Genomic DNA, 18,926 nt, shown 5'->3' on the forward strand with positions numbered 1-18,926 from the left:
GCTGTGGTTTGAAGAAAACCAAACCGGACGAGTTCTGTCTGTCACAGCCGCCGGGGGGAGGGACTCAACAGTGAGTGACGTGTCAGTAGAACCAATCACCTACGTTCCTTTTAGTTCGTCAGCCAATCAGGGTAAGTTAGGCTGTCCGGGTAACTTGACTATGAGAGCTGTGGGAAAAGAAGCAGGATATTCGAGTTATTATGTGAGTTTTCTTTATCTGACATCCTTTTAGCCTTTAGCCCTTAATATTATTCATCAATGGACATCAAGGAAGGATTAATCTACGTAAAGAAGGTGAGTTTTTAAAAGTTTAGAACGGTTGAGCTGTCTGTTTACCTGTCATTCAGGTTTAATCTTTGTTACATTGAAAACATCATAGGACTTTTTAAGAAAATAATTACTGATATTTTAGTTTAAAGAAAAATATATATTTGCTAACAGAGCCGGAAGATAGCAGAGTGTTGTCTTTAAACCGTTAAAGCCCCATGGGGACATAAACATCTGCTCTGCCTCAGTGTCCTGGAGCAACCCTTTAAACCCCTACCTTTCCTGCCTGTGAATGGCTGCATGCTGCTTATGACATGCATTATCACTCTATAGAGTTATATGATATTTATGTGATATTTTTGATGCACATAGTGTCTGAATTGTCTCTCCAGATGCAGAGACACACACCTGAGCCTGGTGTGTAAAGACCTGAGGAGGAGATGATACCAGAGCCTGCAGCTGCATCCAGGTCCTCAAGGCAGAGGTACGCATCCTTGAGTGCAATTTTTTTTCCTATTCATGTAATCCTATTTAATGTTGGGGTTTTTTTTACTTCCCAGGAAGAACTCTCGGGATGGAGCGAACTCTTCTGGAGCTGTCAATCACTCAGAGGATGACTCTGGGAATGAGAACAGACAGAAGAGCGTGGTAGGTGTTGTTATATTGACTTTTTGGCATGCAGAGGTTCCTCCTGAATCTGTCAAATAATAGTAGAAAAAACACAAACAGCACATATAATGTACAGCCCTATGTACAGCCTTCTTGGTGATAATGTATGTACCAAAATTTACACCAACTTTAAGAGTTATTGTTCCCTCTTGAGGGGGGCATTCGCGTGTAGTTTCCCAGTACCTTTTGTTTCCCTTCATACCAGTGGTTCTCAACATCCTTAATGACAAATTGCGACCCAAATTTCTGCAATTTTTCAACCACTCAAATTTCTTTAATGAAAGATGGTTCAGTTTGGACCTGAGACGGAACATCGCAGTATGTCAACATCACAAAACACAGTACTATAATAGTTGAGCGAAATGACCAGCAAGGCAAGGCAAGTTTATTTATATAGCACATTTCAGCAACAATTCCAAGTGCTTTACATAGAACAACGAAGGCAAAGAAAACAGGACATTAAAAAGCAAAGTGAAGAAAAACAGCTAAAATAGAAGCTAAAATATAAAAATAAAAATAAAAAATAAGGGTAAACGCTACAGTGCAGATATAAATAATTTAGAATAGTTATTAAAATAAAAGTATTAAAATAGTTTAATAAAAGGCAGCTGTGAACAAGTGGGTCTTCAGGCTTGATTTAAGCAGGTAGCAGAGCAAGGAAAACATTCCTTCTACTATTCATCCAATTAGTGTTTTTTTTTTTTTCAGCAGAAATAGACTAAAAAGTGCAACATAAATGCAACTACTGTAGGGCTCATCAAGTTTCAAGAATATAAATGTAATTGTTGCGTGGATTACCCAATCAGTGGATACAGTAAGTGTGAATAAACTACACTACTGCTGCACGCACATCATAGGAAACCCATGTCCTTCAAAATAAAAGTGCAGCATAGAAGTTTTTTTTTTTCAAGCACACATCCGCCCACTAAAAACAGCCCCGCGACCCACTTTTGGGTCCTGACCCATCAGTTGAGAACCACGGCTTTATACTACCACCACATTAATGCAGGGTTAGTCATCGTTTTGTTTTTAGTAAAAACCTGTGCTTAGTAACACTTGTGATTAGTTGATTGGTTACCGCTTTGATAATCAATTTACAATCACAAGTGTCAACTGTGAGGATTTGCTGCTTATTTGATATTTTCATAAATGTTTTTGTGTTTTGGACTGCTGGGCAGGTGACATAAGGAATTTGAAGAATTTAACTCGGCCTCTGGGAAAGGAAAAGAGAGATTTATTTTACTACTATAAGACACGCACCTATTTGAGTAATTGAGAAAATAACCGGAGGAATTGAATATACTTACATGCAGCTGTAAAGGTCTTGCTAAATCCTCTATATAATCAGGTGTTGAAAGCTGTTTTGCTAAGTGTTACTGATGTGTAATGAAGCTCGTTAGCGCCCCGGTAGAGGAGTAAAGTGTCTGACTCTGTTTTAAGGATGAGTTTCTCATTCAGAAATTGCCTTGTTATACGACTGTGAATAACTTGAAGCACCTGTTTAACCTGTCTTGTATCACATCACATTTTTAAAACCTGCAGAGACGCAGAAGAAGAGCTCACAAAGGGTCAGAAAATGTCAAGAGCGAAAGTGCCAAAGTCAGCTGCAGCAGCGTTAGCAGAGGGAGAGGGAGTAAACAGAAGCATGTGGAGGCCGTCACACTGTTCGAGGTCATCACCATGGGCAGGAGCGCCATGCAGGTACGACGTCAGGTATATTCAGGGATGGTCAGGTGAAATGTCCAATCTCAGACGTTAACGAGGATAAAGCTCATTAGCAGAATATGAACTGCACAGTTACTGACGCTTGTGTGACGTCTGAGCAGGCGGTGGTTGATGATTGGATCGAGGCTTATGTGACGGACAGAGACTCTTCTCTCCTCGATCTCATCAGCTTCTTCATCCAAAGCTGTGGCTGCAAAGGTAAGACACCAAACACATACACATGCACACATAGACTACACAGAACGAGGTCTATGTTTCGCTCCTGTCTCTGCAGGTGTGGTCACAGCAGAGATGTGTCAGAACAAAGAGGACAGTGACCTCATGAGTAAGATGGTGGAGGAGCTGGATGAGGTACGAGGTTCTTCAATCTGTGGTTCTGCCTTGTTGTTTTTTGTTGCATCACTTTCAGCACTTTGAACTGTGTGCGTTACAGGTCGCAGGTCTGCAGTACAAGAAGTTTCTGGCCTTTCCGTGGATCCTCACAGTCACCTGGCCCATGGATACAGTCAGTGTTTAATGGATTTGTATTTACAGTTACATCTTTCAATGTCCTTTATAAGAGGGTCTCAGTTATTAACACATCTAAATTTTGCACAAGAATTAAGAGTAATTAAGCCATAATTTTTGTGCATGATTATATTTGATACAATCATCATGTACCTGTCATCCCTGTCCAAATACAGACGCAACAGGGATTAGAGGCCACAACATTTCAGCAGCAAAACTTTATTGTCAGACCTTCATATTTCTGCTTGTGGCCTTCATTAGGGTTAAAGTTGTTCTGTATGCTGCAAGTGTTTTTGTAGTTTTGACATCTTCATAACATTTTTTGCAGAGCCATAAAGTGCATTTCATTTTGAATTCAGTCCCTCGGTGCTGGTAAAATGCGGAAAGTAATTTTGACCGCGTGTTTCGCTTCCTTTATTTATCCAGGGTTGTTTCACTGAGCATGAATCCTGTTTTGCAGGAACACCTTGTTTTGTCCCTGTTTACACCCGGCTTTAACATGCTTCTTCGGATATCTAAATAACAAGAGTACAGCTCAAAGTGTGTCAGTGCAAACCTGGCATTAGAATGCATCTCAAACTGTGTCTTAAAGGACCAATGTAAATGTATTTACTTTCCCCACTTTATATGCAGCTAAACACATCATTTCTGTTTGCAAATTACAAATGCAACTCAACTTTATTTATAGAGCACTTTAAAACAACAGAGTTGGCCAAAGTGCTGTACACACACATAAAAACACAAAACAGTTAAAACAATGGAAGACAATAAAAGCCAGCATCTCAAACTGAGTTAAAAGCCAAAGAGAAAAAATGTGTTTTAAAAGAGGATTTAAAAACAGGAAGTGAGTCGACCTGCCGAATGTGCAAGGTCAACTCATTCCGGAGTTTTGGGGGCAGCAACTGAAAAGGCTCGGTCCCCTCTCGACTTCCTCTTCGTCTTTGGGACGACTAACAATAACTGATCTGCTGACCTGAGGGAGCGTGAGGGAGCGTACGGCCGGTCAGACAGATACTGAAGGGCAGGTTCAGGTTCAGGTTCAGGTTACTTTATTGATACCCAAGGGTAAACTAGTTTTGCAGTCTAGAGTCGAAACATCCAACACAGTTTGACAATCTAGACAAGACATAAAACAAGAAACATAAACAAGAAACAAGAGTGCTGCAATCCATGAAATACAAGCATGGAATAAAAGCAAATAATTAAGATAATTAAAAAATGCCACAAGTAAAAATTCCTACCAGACATAGGTTAAAAGAATAAAAACAGTTCAATAAAATAGAATAAAAAAATGGGATAAGAACCAATCAATACTCAAAAAGTAAGATATAAGATACATGCTTCAAAGTGACTCGTGCAGTTTTGTGCAAAGGTTCTACAGCTTGTTTACCAGTGTGATTGCAGCTGGAACAAAGCTGTTTTTGAAATGTTTCGTTAAAAACTACGGACTAAGAACCATGAAAACATTTAAAAACAAAGAGAAGAATTTTAAAATCAATCCGAAAACGAACCGGGAGCCAATGAATAGATGCTAAAACCGAGGTGATGTGCATTCAAACAGTGGATAAAGTGTGTTTATTGTGTGCTCCATGCACGAGAATCTATTCAGTCTCTTGTGTTTTATTCTTTATTTATGATGCAGTTGGCAGATTAATAATATAATAAAATATATACAATCTGCTTAAACAGAGGACATCAGTTGAGTAGGTGGTTCCTTAATGTGACCCAGGACAAATACTGCTTAAGGAATGCAGCCATATGTGGCCAAGACAGCCTCTGAATGTGTCTCAATGTATCCTCATCATCTTATGTTCTGTCCCCACACACTCCTGATGAAAGTGAAGAAGCCCAATAACTGATCTGTTTCTCTAAACTGCAGGACAGTGTGGAGTATCCTCTGACACAGTCTGGACCGTACGGCCGCTGGTTTCACTCCGAGTTCTGTGACTTTCTTTCGGTGCTGGTGGCTCAGTGTCAGCACAGCGTCATATTCGACAGCTACCTGATGAACACCATCATCTCGCTGCTCACCGAGCTGTCCAACTCTTACGTACGGGCTTTCAGACACACCTGCACGCTAGCAGGTAAGGAGGAAAAAACACACACACTTATACATACGTACATTCAATAGACTAATCTGTGCTTTTTGCTCCCTGAGAAGCGGTGAAGCTGCTGAGCTCTCTGGTGGGCGTCGCTCTGAGTCTGAGCGTCAGCGTTGAGAACAGTCAGAAGCTGTTTGAGGTGCAGAAGACAAAGACGCTGAGACAGAAGAGCACCGTGCAGCTGGAGAGGATACAGAAGAAGATCACAGAGGTAACTTTATAGAGAGGAGTGTAAAGATTTTTATCATTGAGTGAAGTATCTAACTGGTGCTTCCTCGTGCTCTTGAAGCTGCAGGAGAAGAGGACGGAGATAGAGAGCATGATGGATATTATCTTCAAAGGAGTTTTTCTGAAAAGATACCGGTAAGTTTTTCTCTGACTCCTTTTGTTGCAGCGTTTCTTTCAGTACTGGAGCTGATTCTGTGTGTTTCTCTTGCAGCGACGTGCTTCCAGAAATCCGCTCGATCTGCATGGAGGAGCTGGGTTTGTGGATGAAGCTGTACAGTTCCGTGTTTCTCAACGATAGCTACCTCAAATACGTGGGCTGGATGATGCACGACAAGGTAAACATCAGCAGAAACATAACAACAGGGATGATGCGATGTAACACAAAAAGAACTGTCTCTGCACTGACTTGCATATTGTCTCGCAGGTACCAGATGTGCGTCTTAAGTGTGTGTTAAGTCTTCAGGGTTTGTATGGAGATCCAGTACTGCTACCTAAACTTGACCTGTTCACCAGTCGCTTCAAGGTAAACAGTTCTGCCTAAAACTAACTGACTGGTTCTCAACCACCAAAAATCAACAGTTATAGAGATATAAGATTTAGATATACATTTAGATAGTCAATGTTTCAGCAAACCTAGAGCAATAATAGCTAGTTTTGAATTTAGTTTTTCTGCTGTAAGAGGAAAAGCTTAAAAGTTACTTTACACAACCTGCTTAGCTCCAAACAAAAGACAGAGAAAGGTAAGGACCTGCAGGTGAACACAGTGGAGCATTTAGCAGGTAAGATCCAGATATATGAAGAGCGGCAAGACTTAACGAAACAATAAATCTCAGGTGATAATCTGCTGCCTTTGACATTACAAATAAAACCTTTTCACTTTTAATTTTTTGCACTCTATGCATCGTGTTTATTGTCTGTGTTCCAGGAACGTCTGATCTCCATGACTCTGGATAAAGACAACGAAGTGGCTGTTCAGACCATGAAACTACTGGTTCTCATCTCCAAGTGAGTCACCAGCCTGTTTGGTGTTATCCATCCATCCATTCATTCATTTTCTTCCGCTTATCTGGCGGTGGGAGCAGGCTAAGCAACATTTACCAGCTCCTCCTGGGGGATCAGTGGCGCCAGGTGGGATATATAACCCCTCCGGTGAGCCCTAGGTCTACCCCAGGGTCTCCTCCAAATTGGACGTGCCCGGAAAACCTCCAAAGGGAGGCGCCCGGGAGGCATCCTAACCAGATGCCCGAACCACCTCAACTGGCTCCTTTCGATAGGAAGGAGAAACGGCTCTTCTCCGAGCTCTCTCCGGATGTCTGAGCTCCTTACTCTATCTCAAAGGCTGAGCCCGGCCACTATGCGGAGGAAACTCATTTCAGCCGCTTGTATCTGCAATCTCATTCTTTCGGTCTCTACCCAAAGCTCATGACCACAGGTGAGGGTTGGAACGTAGATCGAAAGGCTTCAGGCTCAGCTCCCTCTTCACCATGACGGTCCGGTGGAGACAATCTGTCAATCTCATGATCCATTTTACCATCACTCTTGAACAAGACCCCGAGATACTTCTTCACTTGAGGCAGAGACTCACTCCCCACCCAGACTCAGGGTCTTAATTTTTTCCTTCTTCATTTCTCAACGTCAAACTCTTTCCGTCCCCTCAGGACCTCTGACGATATCCTCAATCCGGACGACTACAAACAGCTGCTGCAGTTTGTTTACTCCTCACAGCGCCCTCTAGCGGCCACTGCAGGGGAGCTGTTGTTCTCCAGGTAAGTTCAAACACTTGTAAAACAAAACAAACAGTCAATCAGTGTTTGACTGCATATTGTTGGTCTCTGTCAGACTTCTCAACAGTGCAGCTCCTACATCAGATACTCAGGATGAACTAAACGAGGAGCAGGCAGAAAAACAACAAACATTTGCCAGGCTGAAAGCTCTGCTGCAGTTCTACCAGGAGTCACAGGTGAAGATACGCATGCTAATTCAATTAACCTTGTGAATTATGTTGTCTTCCATGACATGGAGGGACTAATATGTGTGTGTTTGTGTATGATTTCAGCTGCACAAGCACGTGGTGTACCTGGTGGACAGTCTGTGGGACTGTGGTGGAGCTCTGCTGAAGGACTGGCCTGCCCTCACGTCTGTACTGCTACAGGAGCCTCCCTCTCAAAGTCAGGGTAACTGCGTGTGTGTGTGTTTGAGGAGATTTGGCTTGACAAATCGTTCAGTTGATTTGATTGAAATAGTTTCTCTGGATTTAAATACTATCACATGCAGTAAGTATATCGCGGTCAGCATTGTGTGTGTGTGTATGTTCAGGTCTTTCTCATGAAGAACAAGCTGTGCTGCTTGAGATCCTGGTAGCGTCGGTGCGTCAGGCCTCAGAGGGACCAGCGCTCGCAGGACGGAGCGGAGCAAAGAAGGTTAGTGGGAGATCCATTGGCATTTATGAGCAGGGGTCTGTTTCACAAAAAGCTGCAGCTGCAGCCGTGTTACTTTATTTGTCTAAAAACATACTCGTATTCGCTGAACGTCCGCATGAGGATTTCGAGCTCCACTGGTGTGACGTAGGAGGACCTCTTTTTGTGTACCGTTGCCATGGTGAAACGTGGTATCGGGGCTCCATTAGTGCTGGCTTTTTACAGTCAGCTTGCACGCACTTAACTCTGGCTGAACCTACTCAGAGTTGATTGAACTAACTCTGATCAGCTGTTCTGGAACCGAAAACTCAGAGTTTCCTATCTCAGAGAAGATCAACTCAGAGTTCAGGGTTAGACTCAGAGTTGGTTGAACCTGCTTTGTGAAACGGACCCCACGTAGTTTGATTTTTAAACAGTTATTTGAATTAAACCATCAGAGGAGTTTAGAGGAGTAAGCGCCTCTGCGGTGGAACCCACTATAGCTCATGCTCAAAATCCAAAAAGACTCAAAACTATTGGTTTAATCTGAAAGTTTGTTGAATTTTATTACCTTTTTTTAATGTAAAATCTTAAAAAATAACTTAATTCAATTTACTTAAAAAGTAACCCAAGCTGTTAATAATTGTAGAAGAGTTAAAAGTACAATATTAACCTACCTAGGAACATCCCAACTACTGTTTAAGAGAGCCTTTCTGTTTGTAACATCAGTTTAAATGTGATTAACACTGAAAGACTTAGTCAATACAATCAGTGTGTCTTTATATTTCAGGTCCTGAGCGCCCGGGAAAAGAAAATTCAGATTGATGACTCGACTAAACTCACTGAACATCTCATCGTGGTGCTTCCTAAGTTACTGTCCAAGGTGACGTACTTCAATATATTAGTTTGAATCTGTTTTACAAATTCAGATCTCGTCACATTACTTGATGTTGTTTGTGCGTCTGCAGTTCTCAGGTAGTTGTGATGTTGTTGCCTCCCTGATGAAGATCCCTCAGCACTTCATCCTCGAGTGTCCTCAGGCTGGAAACACACAGGTCTGCATCCCGGCCTTTCTGATCCGTCAAACACGATCGTGAAGAATCAACTCAACTTTATTTATATAGCACCTTACGCACAACACACATGACCCTTTACATTTAAAAACAGGGGAAAAACAAAAACAGAAGAGAATTAAATTAAATGAAAATTGAAAGTGTGACAAACTTCCTTCCTCTTAATTCATAATTAATTATTTTGCTATTAAAAGCGTAGTTTTTGATCAAAGTTAAGGTGAAATTACTTTATGAATAGTCCAGAAATATGTATAAATACAAAAGAAACAAAGCATGATGTTCTGAAATTCTTCTTTTTGTTCATTAACTTCCTGAAAAATGAAAATTTCCAATCACATGAAACATCTTTGTGCCTGTAACAAGCATGTTTACATCATCAATATTTCCGCATATTTTAAAATGATCTGCATTGTTTCGGTTCTCTTCCTCAGGCGCTGTCCGACCTGCTGGCAGAGATTGGAGCCGTTCTGGACCTCCACTCAGGCCCTGCCGTCCTGGAGGCTGCAGCCCGCACGTACCTCAGTCTGTGCGGGGAGGAGACGAGCTGCTGCTCCGCGGCCGGAGCAGCCAGAGACTCTCTGATCCAGGGCTGGGTGGACCGACTGACGGCCCTGCTCGGGGAATCACTCAAGGTAAGTTCACTTCATTCAGTGTGTTTTTATTTGTGTTACTGGACCAGAGAAGAGCGAAAGCATTGTAGCAGACGTTTCTTTACTCTAAGCGGTCACACGGCAAGAAGATTGGGAACCCTTGGCGTAGAGGCTTCCTAAACATTGATGGATGCAAAGAATAAAGAGCCTCACATGTTCTGATTCGGTTTCTTTGTTGCAGGTCGACAGTTTCTCTGCTGACGAGCAGAAAACTGAAGAAATCTTAGTCACACTGAAGAAACTCAGAGCTTTCCACAAGTAAGAACAGAGAGATAAAGTGTAACCCCACAATATTCTGCCAGTGTCGTGTATTTATCGTGTGTTTCTCTTCCTGTCAGCTGTCACGACCTCTCCCAGTGGAACCTGTTCGAGCTGTTGTCTCCTCTCCTGTCAGTGGAGGGGAATCAGGGAGGACCATCGCCTGAGGTACAGGCGCTGAGAATTTAGCTTCTTTCAAATCAATGTTTCTGTTATAAGCATCCTCAGTGTCTCTTCCTCTTCCTGTTTGCGTAGGTGCTGCTGGAGGTGCTGCAGTGTCTGTGTTACTACATGATCTGGTCTCTGAACACGAGTGGTGAAACTTTAACCTCCAGAGTGAGTTACATCTGATTGAGGGCTTAAACTGATGCTTTCAAATATGTAAACAAGCATGCAGGTTCTAACTAGTGCATATATGCTGCACAATCAGCCGTGTATTTGTGTTCCTGGCTTTGAAGTACTACATGTGTGTTTTAGGAGAAGGCTGTGGCCCAGAGGCTCCAGCTGCGTCTCTTCTGCGAGAGAGGTCATCACTGTCTGTCTCACTCTGACCACAGTGTGCGACATCAGGTAAAACAGAGTTTATAAATGTTAGCATCATTAACTTCTTCTTCCCGCTTTTATAACTCTCTCTCATTGTTCCTCGTCAGGCTTTCCTGGGTGTGTGTGACGCTCTGACGGCTCATTCCTACCAGCTACACGTGTGGGATCCCACCTCCTTCGGTCCGCTGCTCTACACTCCCAGTCCCAAACTGCAGAGGGCGCTGTTGACCTTTGTATGCCAGCACGTGTTTGTCGGAGCAGACTGTGACAGCCAGAGCGGCGGTGAGACCTCTTTACATGAAGCATGTGTTTTGTAACTTTAATTGGAGTTTATCTGCTGACGAGGGAAGGTTTCTTTGGCTCACCTTAAATCTACTGACTTTACATTTAGTGTGTGAGCCAGTCTTTGTCTAATATGCAAGTTACAGAAGTATGATGTGGAAACTCTAAGCCACCAGAGCACAAATAAACTTTTTTAGGAAATATTCTATATATATTCAGAAGTTACAGTTGAAATTAAATGAAAGATAGTTGCATCATAATGGATTCTAGATTCGTCAATGAGGGAGAGATTTCCATACGTCTGCAGGTATCTGTATTATCCCATACATTTTTTTTTGCTTTAATTAAATAAAATGTAAATCTTTCTGGGGCATTTTCTTTAACTTTATTTGAAGTTGGTCCGTGCTGCACGGTGCAGTAGTTAGTGCTGTCGCCTCACAGCTAGAAGGTTCCTGGTTCAAATCCCGGTGCAGACATCGGAGGCCTTTCTGTGTGGAGTTTGCATGTTCTCCCCGTGCATGCGCGGGTTCTCTCCGTGTACTCCAGCTTCCTTCCAGCTTGCGAGTATGAGTGTGAAAGGTTGTCTGTCTCTATGTGTCACACCTGTGATTGCCCAATGACAGCTGGGATTGGCTCCAGCCCCAACGCGACCCGTTGAACAGGATAAGCCGTATAGATAATGGATGGATGAAGTTGGACTGTAGAGGTGTGTCCTTCCTTGTGCCACGCTTCACCCGTCCTCCAAGTTTCAAGAGAGAAAGACAGAGAGAGAAAAAGACAAACCAAAGGCAGAGAAACATAACCTCCTTAGCAGAAGTAAAAGTACTTCACTGCAAGTCACGGTGCTGCATTTTGTGTCAGTATTTAATAAGCTACTTTTGTAGCTGCTGGAGCCTAAGCTAGTTACAAAGTAAGGAATAGTAGTCCTCTAGTTTACAATGTAGTGGTTGGGCTACCTTTAAGATTTTCATTTAAAGTCACTATGTATCGCCCAATGAGGTAAAACAATGGTGATTGAGCTGATGGCCCACTGATGAAAGCCTTTGCATTTGCAGTATTACAGACTGGGTGTCTGTGGCGACTTCTGTGGAAAATATCACAAGCGGCGCCCAGTTAGTGACGCGTTTTCCATCAGCCAGCAGTGGTTGGTCTGCCAGAGAGGGTAGGCGGAGCTAAGCGGCTGCTTTTCCGCTCTCTGCAAGTGTTGCGAGTAAACAGTAATCTACTATGGCTGAACAAACAAAGAAAAGATGGATGACTACAGATACAACTTCAACAAGAAGTGAAAATCCAAAGAAAAAGAAACAAACTCGACGCTCAGATGAAGCAAACAGTCTAAAAAGGAAAGCGAGGAAAATCAAGAGTTACAACCGTGGACGTCACACATGCAACACTGCCTGGATATCTGGGAAGTGTGCTCCTGCAATTACCGTTAATCGCCACAGGTGCCGCCAAAGAGCACGAAACTGAGATCTTCGAGATTAACACTTTAAAGAGTAATAAATGTGAGGGGTTCAATACTTGAATAAATGTACTTAGTTACTTTCCAAACTGAAACTGTCCTCACAACAATTGGACTGAACACATTGAGATTAACACAGTTTCCACATCAGACTGTATCAGAGACACAGAGGAGTAAACACATTGCAGCGTCACACAGTAGATGGCACTCTCACTCTTTTCTCTGCTCCTTCCAGGCTCTGAGTGAAGCATTGACTCAGTGTTGCAGCTTGTAGTGGTCAAAACACGCAGGTATTAAATGCACAGCCACACATTTAGCTTAATAACTCGCTGCAGAGCTGCTCACTGACTGCAAACCAGGTCTGCTTTCCAACCTGACCTGACAATTAACCCTCAATTACAAAGGACGCCCGGTTAACAACCTCACTGAAGCCTGCCTCATTTGTATCAAAGGTAGAGACTTAGCATGCAAAGCGATGAAGCGTGTACATTGTTACAGCAGCGTGTGTTAAAATGAGCAAAACAAGAGGGAAATATTGGAAACACACGGCGTTCTCTGTTTGAAGTCCCGCAGGTAAACTTGTGATTTCATTCATGTCTGAAAGTAACTTAAACATTTTATTATCTCCACCACAGCTTCTGCTTTCAGAGACATATTGCATCCAAATATGGGCTAGTTCAGAGAAGGCAGTCGCCGTCCTGGTGGGAATCTCTTAAATGTTCAACCGAATGCAATAGGGGATTATTGGTTTTTGAACATGTAATAAAAAGCGATTGTTTTATTGGATTTGCCTGGTTATGGTTTTGTTATATATATAGACAGTGTTTTCTATTAGCTGCTGGATCAGAGATCACTCGGAGGGCAAGGGCACTGAGTTAAATCATAAAATCAGGGCAATCTCTTTCCGTGAGAAAATTCCATTAACTCTGGCTCACCTCCGAGCCTATTTTATTAGCCTTGTGAAAGATTGAAGCCACATGGTGTCACAACCATAACTCTCGTCTCATGTTATCTTTGATTTCCACCTGCTAAAGCCATTGTCCCGAAACTTACTTTAACACTCTCTCTGCTTTGTTCTTTTCTCTCTGTTATACGATTTCCCATGATTAATCACTCGTCTATTCTTTCCTCTCATCTCGCTCTCGACCACTTCACGTCCGACCACACACTTCAACTCCGTCTGGCCCCCTCAGTCAGTGAAAACTCTGAAGTGGAGAGGCTGGAGGACCTGCACAGACGGAGAAATCTTCTCGCGGCCTTCTGCAAACTGATCGTGCATGGAGTGCTGGAGATGAGCATGGCCGCTGAGATCTTCATGTACTATATGAAGGTAAAGGTAGTTTGACATTTTGGGAACAGCTTTCCTGCTAAGGGTTGAAAGGGTAGATTGACACCACTCTCTTGTCTGTATGATAGATACCATACTTTCCTGTAATAACAGCTGGTAGTAAAGTCAAATCGGGGATTGGGCTGACATGGACGAACAAAATCCAGTCCCAAATACACCAAGAGAAAAAACACAAAGGTGGATAAACTGCCTAATTCCCTATAAAGTCCCTAATGTAATAACTCCAATTATATAATCTTCATTCATGTTATATGCCAAACTGTATTTTGTAGTAACGTAAAACTGCCACTAGAGGGCAGTAGCTAAAGTTTGTCAGTGCTGTGTAGGAACTGTGCTACATTCTCCTTAGCGCAATAATAGAAAAAAAAGAATTTCAAAATAAAAGTTTTGTAAAGAAATTAAGAAGTTCTGTCTACTTAATGCGAGATGGCTTTTAATTTGAAACAAATAAAGAAGGTGTTTAATTTGTACTAACAGTGGAATACAGTTACTTCAAGAGGGTAAATGGGATTTAATAAACGAGACCTTCGACTTAAAGATTACCAATGTAATAATGATGATATTAATAATAATAATAACTTTATTTATAAAGCACCTTTAGAAACAGATGTTTCCAAAGTGCTTTCACAGACAAAACAAAGGCGGGAACTCAACGAGACGACAAGAACAAAATGCAAACGCAAAAGCTAAACAAGAATAAAAGTGATCTCGAAAGGTAGTTAAAGCAATAAAGCCGTACAAATAAACGGATAACAAAGATCATAAAAAGATGATGAACAAAACTAATAAAAAGAACTGGACTTAATGACACACTTTTTGTATGGATTAAGCAAAAATTGATATGATGTTAGTGAGCTTGAGACTTATTGTTATAGGCAAATTAACTGATTGGATTGTGTTCGTCAAATGTCATGTGACCTCATGGCCGTCCCATTTCATCAATGCGCTCATCTGTACTGGAATCGTACATTTAGTGATAACTTGCCAAAAATATTATTTGCCAAATATAATTACCGTAAAATCCAGAATATAAGGCTCACTGGAATATAAGACGCAGTCTGTTTTTGCGGGGTATCCCAGAGGGGACAAAGGTTTTTCAATAGCTATTTATGAATACAAACGTGTTATTATTTCAACACATTCAAAACACACACAAATTACAGCCTACCATTTGTTTTCGCCATGTTGAGTTTGCGACCCTGCTAGCTACCGGTGCGGTAGTTGAGCTCAGCCTATGGTAACGGTGATTGTTGTGAGGATGGCGGCTGCACTGGGGATCATGACGGCACATGTCTGTGACGAAGCTTGAGCTAGATTATAGCGCCATCGTCTGGTAAAATACCGTCGCACAATACAATACCTCTCCCTCTCTGCATTTCATACTGCTATATTGTTTGACTGACATTTATGTATACCTCAACTTGGCTGCTTGGGGGAGGCACAGAATTCTAGTTATCCTTTAATGTTAGCATTTACAACAGATCCTGGCTAGAGAGTCCTGTTTTAACTTCTCCCTCTTTGTCCTCAGTACTACAACGACTTCGGAGACATCATCAAGGAGACGATGTACCGCACCAGGCAGATAGATAAGATAGAAAGCGCTCGTACTCTGGTGCTCTGTTTGCAGCAGGTACAGTGGCTCGATGCTCATCCTGAAAAACAGGATTCATCTGTTCTCTGGCCTTTGTGAGCTGCACGATGCTGAAGTGTTTTTCTGCATTTCCCCCAGCTGTTTGTCCGCCTGAAGCGAGAGCAGGAGAGCGGCGGCAGGGCTCACCCAGGAGTCCAGACCTTCACCAGCATCAAAGAGCTCGCCAGGCGCTTCGCCCTCACGTTCGGGGACCTCGTGAAGTTCCGTGAGTGCGTCGTCATGATCCACAGGTCAGCACGGGCTCTTATTTCTCATTTCTTGGGGGCTTTTTGTGCTGTTCTTTTGTGCCAAAAGTTTGTGTGTTGTTTTATGTGCAGGAACGGGATAGAGTTTGTGTTCCAGGAGTTTAGTCAGACCCCAGAAACACCTACACCTGCATACCTCTCCTACCTGACCATCCTGAGCGAGTTCTCCAACAAGCTGCTCAAACCAGACAAGAAAACAGTGTAAGTGCAGCACACGGGGTTACAAACAGGTTTTTAAATGTTTGACTTTCTGAGAGTGTTTTTCTTGTCGGTGCAGGTTCTCCTACCTGCAGAAGCACACGGCAGAGCACATCATTGACCTCAGGGAGGAGTGCTGGCAGCCACTTATCTACTATCGTGCGTCCCTATTGGCTGCAGCTGAAGGGGAGGATGCTGTGTCTTATGTTAGCTCTGATAGGAGGCCGCACCTGCACAATCGCTCTCCCTTCTCCAAACAAAAACTAGAAGGTACAACTCTAAACAACAAAATCAAACACAGAATTTTCATATCATTATAGTCCCCAAGCAGCAGCTGCATCATGTGTGTATCTTTTGTATTTTTAGGCAGCAGGTCCCCCTGTAAAGTTCACAGGTCGAGCTTCAGTCCAAGGTAAGACTCTAATTAAGATTACGCTGTTTTATTTTACACCAAATGAATGACTCTTTCCTCATTTAAATCCTCAGCCATCAGGAAAAGACGACAGATATGGATCCTTTCTCTGTCCCTGTGGAACCGCCAGCGAAAAGGTTGATCATGGAGGGATCAATCCTCGGCTCCAGCAACGAGGCGGACGACGACACGGTGGAAGTCGAGGTGTAAGAGAGAAATCGGTGCTTCAGTCTGGACCTAACTGGAAACTTGGAAAGAGACTCCCCTGTGTCATTTATTCTGTTAATACAGGTGTTGATAAATGCAGTACATCATGTTTTATATGTAGATGTCAAACTGTATAGAAAAAAATCCTCTGTCTGTATTAATGTCTGTTTTTGTAACAACCATACTTCTGATCGACCTCCAGCCCTTGCAGGTGTTTTGCTGATGACCAGAGGGAGTGCAGTGTCACATTTGATGCAGTTTGGATTGTAACTTTTTGGACCTTAAAGTGGTAATCTCGAAGATCTCAGTTTCGTTCTCTTTGCCGGCACCTATGGTGATAAATGGTAGTTGCGGGAGCACACTTCCCAGATATCCAGACAGTGTTGCATGTGTGACGTCCACGGTTAGCTCCGGTTGTAACTGATTTTCCTTGCTGACGGTCGCTTTCCTTTTTAGACTGTTTGCCTTCATCTGAGCATCGAATTAGTTTCTTTTTCTTTGGATTTTCATTTACTTTCAGCCATAGTAGATTACTGTTTACTCGCAACACTTGCAGAGACCGGAAAAGCAGCCCTTTAGCTCCGCCTACCCTCTGGCAGACCAACCACTGCTGGCTGATGGAAAACGCGTCACCAACTGGGCGCCGCTTGGGATTTTTTCTGGGAAAGTCGCACCAGACACCCAGTCTGTAATACTGCAAATGCAAAGGCTTTCATCAGTGGGCCATAGGCTCGGTCACCACTGTGTTACCTCATTCAGCGATACATTTAAATCAAAAGCTTCAATTACTTTAAGGGCCCGTGTCCACTAACGCCGTTTTTTTGCGCTGGCAGCAAATATCTTCTAAACATAACCAATGCAGCTCAGTTTTTTTGCGCTCTCAGTTGTAAAGAGTTCAACTTTTGGAACATCGCCGCGCTCGTCAATGTCACTTCTCCCTCGCAGACCAATCAAAGTCAAGTAGGGGCGGGACTTCTGATATTAACTTTGTCAACAACAATGGCGAAGGAAAAGTTAATGCTTTCGTTTTTTTCGCGGGTACAATTTCCAGGTCTAGAGCTGCTGCTAATGCCAGGACACGCTTCCTTTACATTTCTGTTTTCTTCGTAAAAGTTCCTTGAATTAAAGCATACAGAGGAATTTAAAACAGACTTACTGGTCACTACCAAGGGAAGCGGAAGAGCTGCCAGGCAGCTTTTGTAACCTAGCAACAGTTAGTGCCGGTGAGAAACGCTCTGAAATTGAGGTAATGGGCACTGCCAGCACGAAGAACACCGTTAGTGGACACAGGCCCTGATTGATCATTTTTCTTGGCTTTTATGGATTCAGTTGAATAACTCCATTTTTGTCTCGATGGTTTTTGTCATTTTGAATTTTGTTGAAATATTTTGAACATCACCAAATATGGCACAGAACAATCTTGGACCAAGCTGGAACAAGGATTTTTCTGTTATATTCAAGTTCTGTGATAACTGACACTCAAATTGTGCTTTAATGCTCGAGACAGTGCTTCTACTACAAAAAATGTCCTATTGCAGCCACATTTGGTGGACATGTCTTGAAATCATGTCGATTGATCATTTGCAGATGCTGGTTCTATAACTCCAAACTGGTTTAGCCGTTAGCTCTTGAACTGAGTCTCAGAAACAAACTGCCATATTGAGTTTTGTCTAAATTTGTTTTCCGATTTTCTTCCGAACAATTTTAAGCAATTGTCATCAAATTTGTTCTGAATCAAGCTGAAAATAGTTGATTTGAATTATCAAAAACTGGCTTTTAAAGTTTGTTGAAATGCACTTTTACTCTTGTATAAGTAAAATGTATTTATTAGGTTACAGAACCTTTAATTTAAAAAAGGGAAACAACATAATTGCGATCATTTGCGGTGGATCATTGGATTTGAAGAAACACTTTCCTTATTTTAAGCGTCGACCTCAGATTCTCTTTAATGTGGACCTATTGTATCTGTATGTATAAAATATTTGTCTACACTTCTTTACAGTACTTGAGTAACAAGTGATGCTAAATAATCTACCTTTGTTATTTTTTATTATCACACTCCAATTGTTTAATTATCTCAGAGTACATTAGGAATGTTGCTCTGCTTGCCACTTTATTATTGCTCCTTATAGGAAATAGTTGGGTTAAAGTTTGCCAAAACTGACTTGAGTATTGTAAATTAATTTAAATAAAGAAACATGAGCATTTTCCAAAGTTGTATTATTTTTTACATTCTTGAAATGTTGTGTTCCTGTGGTATTAAGTTCACAGACATCTTGAGTAAACGTATAGGTAACGCTTTGTATTAAGGTCCTTGTAATAAGCGTTAGTTAAGACCATTATAAGTCCTTATAAGATGCTTATTAACATTAGATATATGTTAATAAGACTATGTAAGTTTTCATAATAGTATCATAATCATGTTTATTGTTAGATTATAAGATATTTATAAGCACTTATAAGAAATTTGTAAACAATTTAAACGCTTAAGAGTGTTAATAAAAGCCTTATAAGTTTCTTATAATTGTTTATAATAGCATTACAAACTCATTCATTGAGTCTTACTCGCCTAGTCTGGACATCCAACATTATAACATTATATATATATATGTCTTAAAATGTGAAACAGCATAATACCCCCTCTTTAACGTTAATAAGAATCTTAAAAGGGTCTTATTACCTGTTAACTTATGCTTATAACAA

At 41.8% G+C, this 18,926-nt stretch overlaps 1 protein-coding gene across 2 annotated transcripts; it reads left to right on the top strand.

Annotated features, from left to right (window-relative positions):
* The first annotated feature begins 73 nt into the window (after nt 1-73).
* Nucleotides 74-18,420, top strand: LOC138592343 (cohesin subunit SA-2). Of its 2 annotated transcripts, XM_069663120.1 has the most exons (33): nt 74-131; nt 233-294; nt 660-751; nt 828-915; nt 2,479-2,637; nt 2,763-2,859; nt 2,936-3,012; nt 3,095-3,166; nt 5,048-5,252; nt 5,330-5,481; nt 5,560-5,633; nt 5,710-5,833; nt 5,923-6,021; nt 6,424-6,503; nt 7,157-7,264; nt 7,338-7,458; nt 7,555-7,672; nt 7,815-7,918; nt 8,685-8,777; nt 8,863-8,949; nt 9,399-9,599; nt 9,799-9,875; nt 9,956-10,043; nt 10,131-10,211; nt 10,353-10,445; nt 10,526-10,700; nt 13,356-13,492; nt 15,039-15,140; nt 15,240-15,391; nt 15,479-15,607; nt 15,684-15,874; nt 15,971-16,016; nt 16,091-18,420. In XM_069663120.1, exons 3-33 carry the CDS (start codon nt 708-710, stop codon nt 16,224-16,226), a joined length of 3,510 nt encoding a protein of 1,169 aa, XP_069519221.1. In that variant the 5' UTR covers nt 74-131; nt 233-294; nt 660-707; the 3' UTR covers nt 16,227-18,420. The 2 variants fall into 2 exon arrangements, with proteins under 2 accessions (XP_069519221.1, XP_069519220.1); XM_069663119.1 differs by lacking the exon at nt 74-131 and having other exon boundaries at nt 179-294.
* Nucleotides 18,421-18,926: the final 506 nt, after the last annotated feature.

Source organism: Semicossyphus pulcher, unplaced genomic scaffold (genome assembly GCF_022749685.1).
Source record: "Semicossyphus pulcher isolate SPU_LCO1_2020_fin unplaced genomic scaffold, fSemPul1.0.p SCAF_15, whole genome shotgun sequence".
Lineage (NCBI taxonomy): Eukaryota > Metazoa > Chordata > Actinopteri > Labriformes > Labridae > Semicossyphus > Semicossyphus pulcher.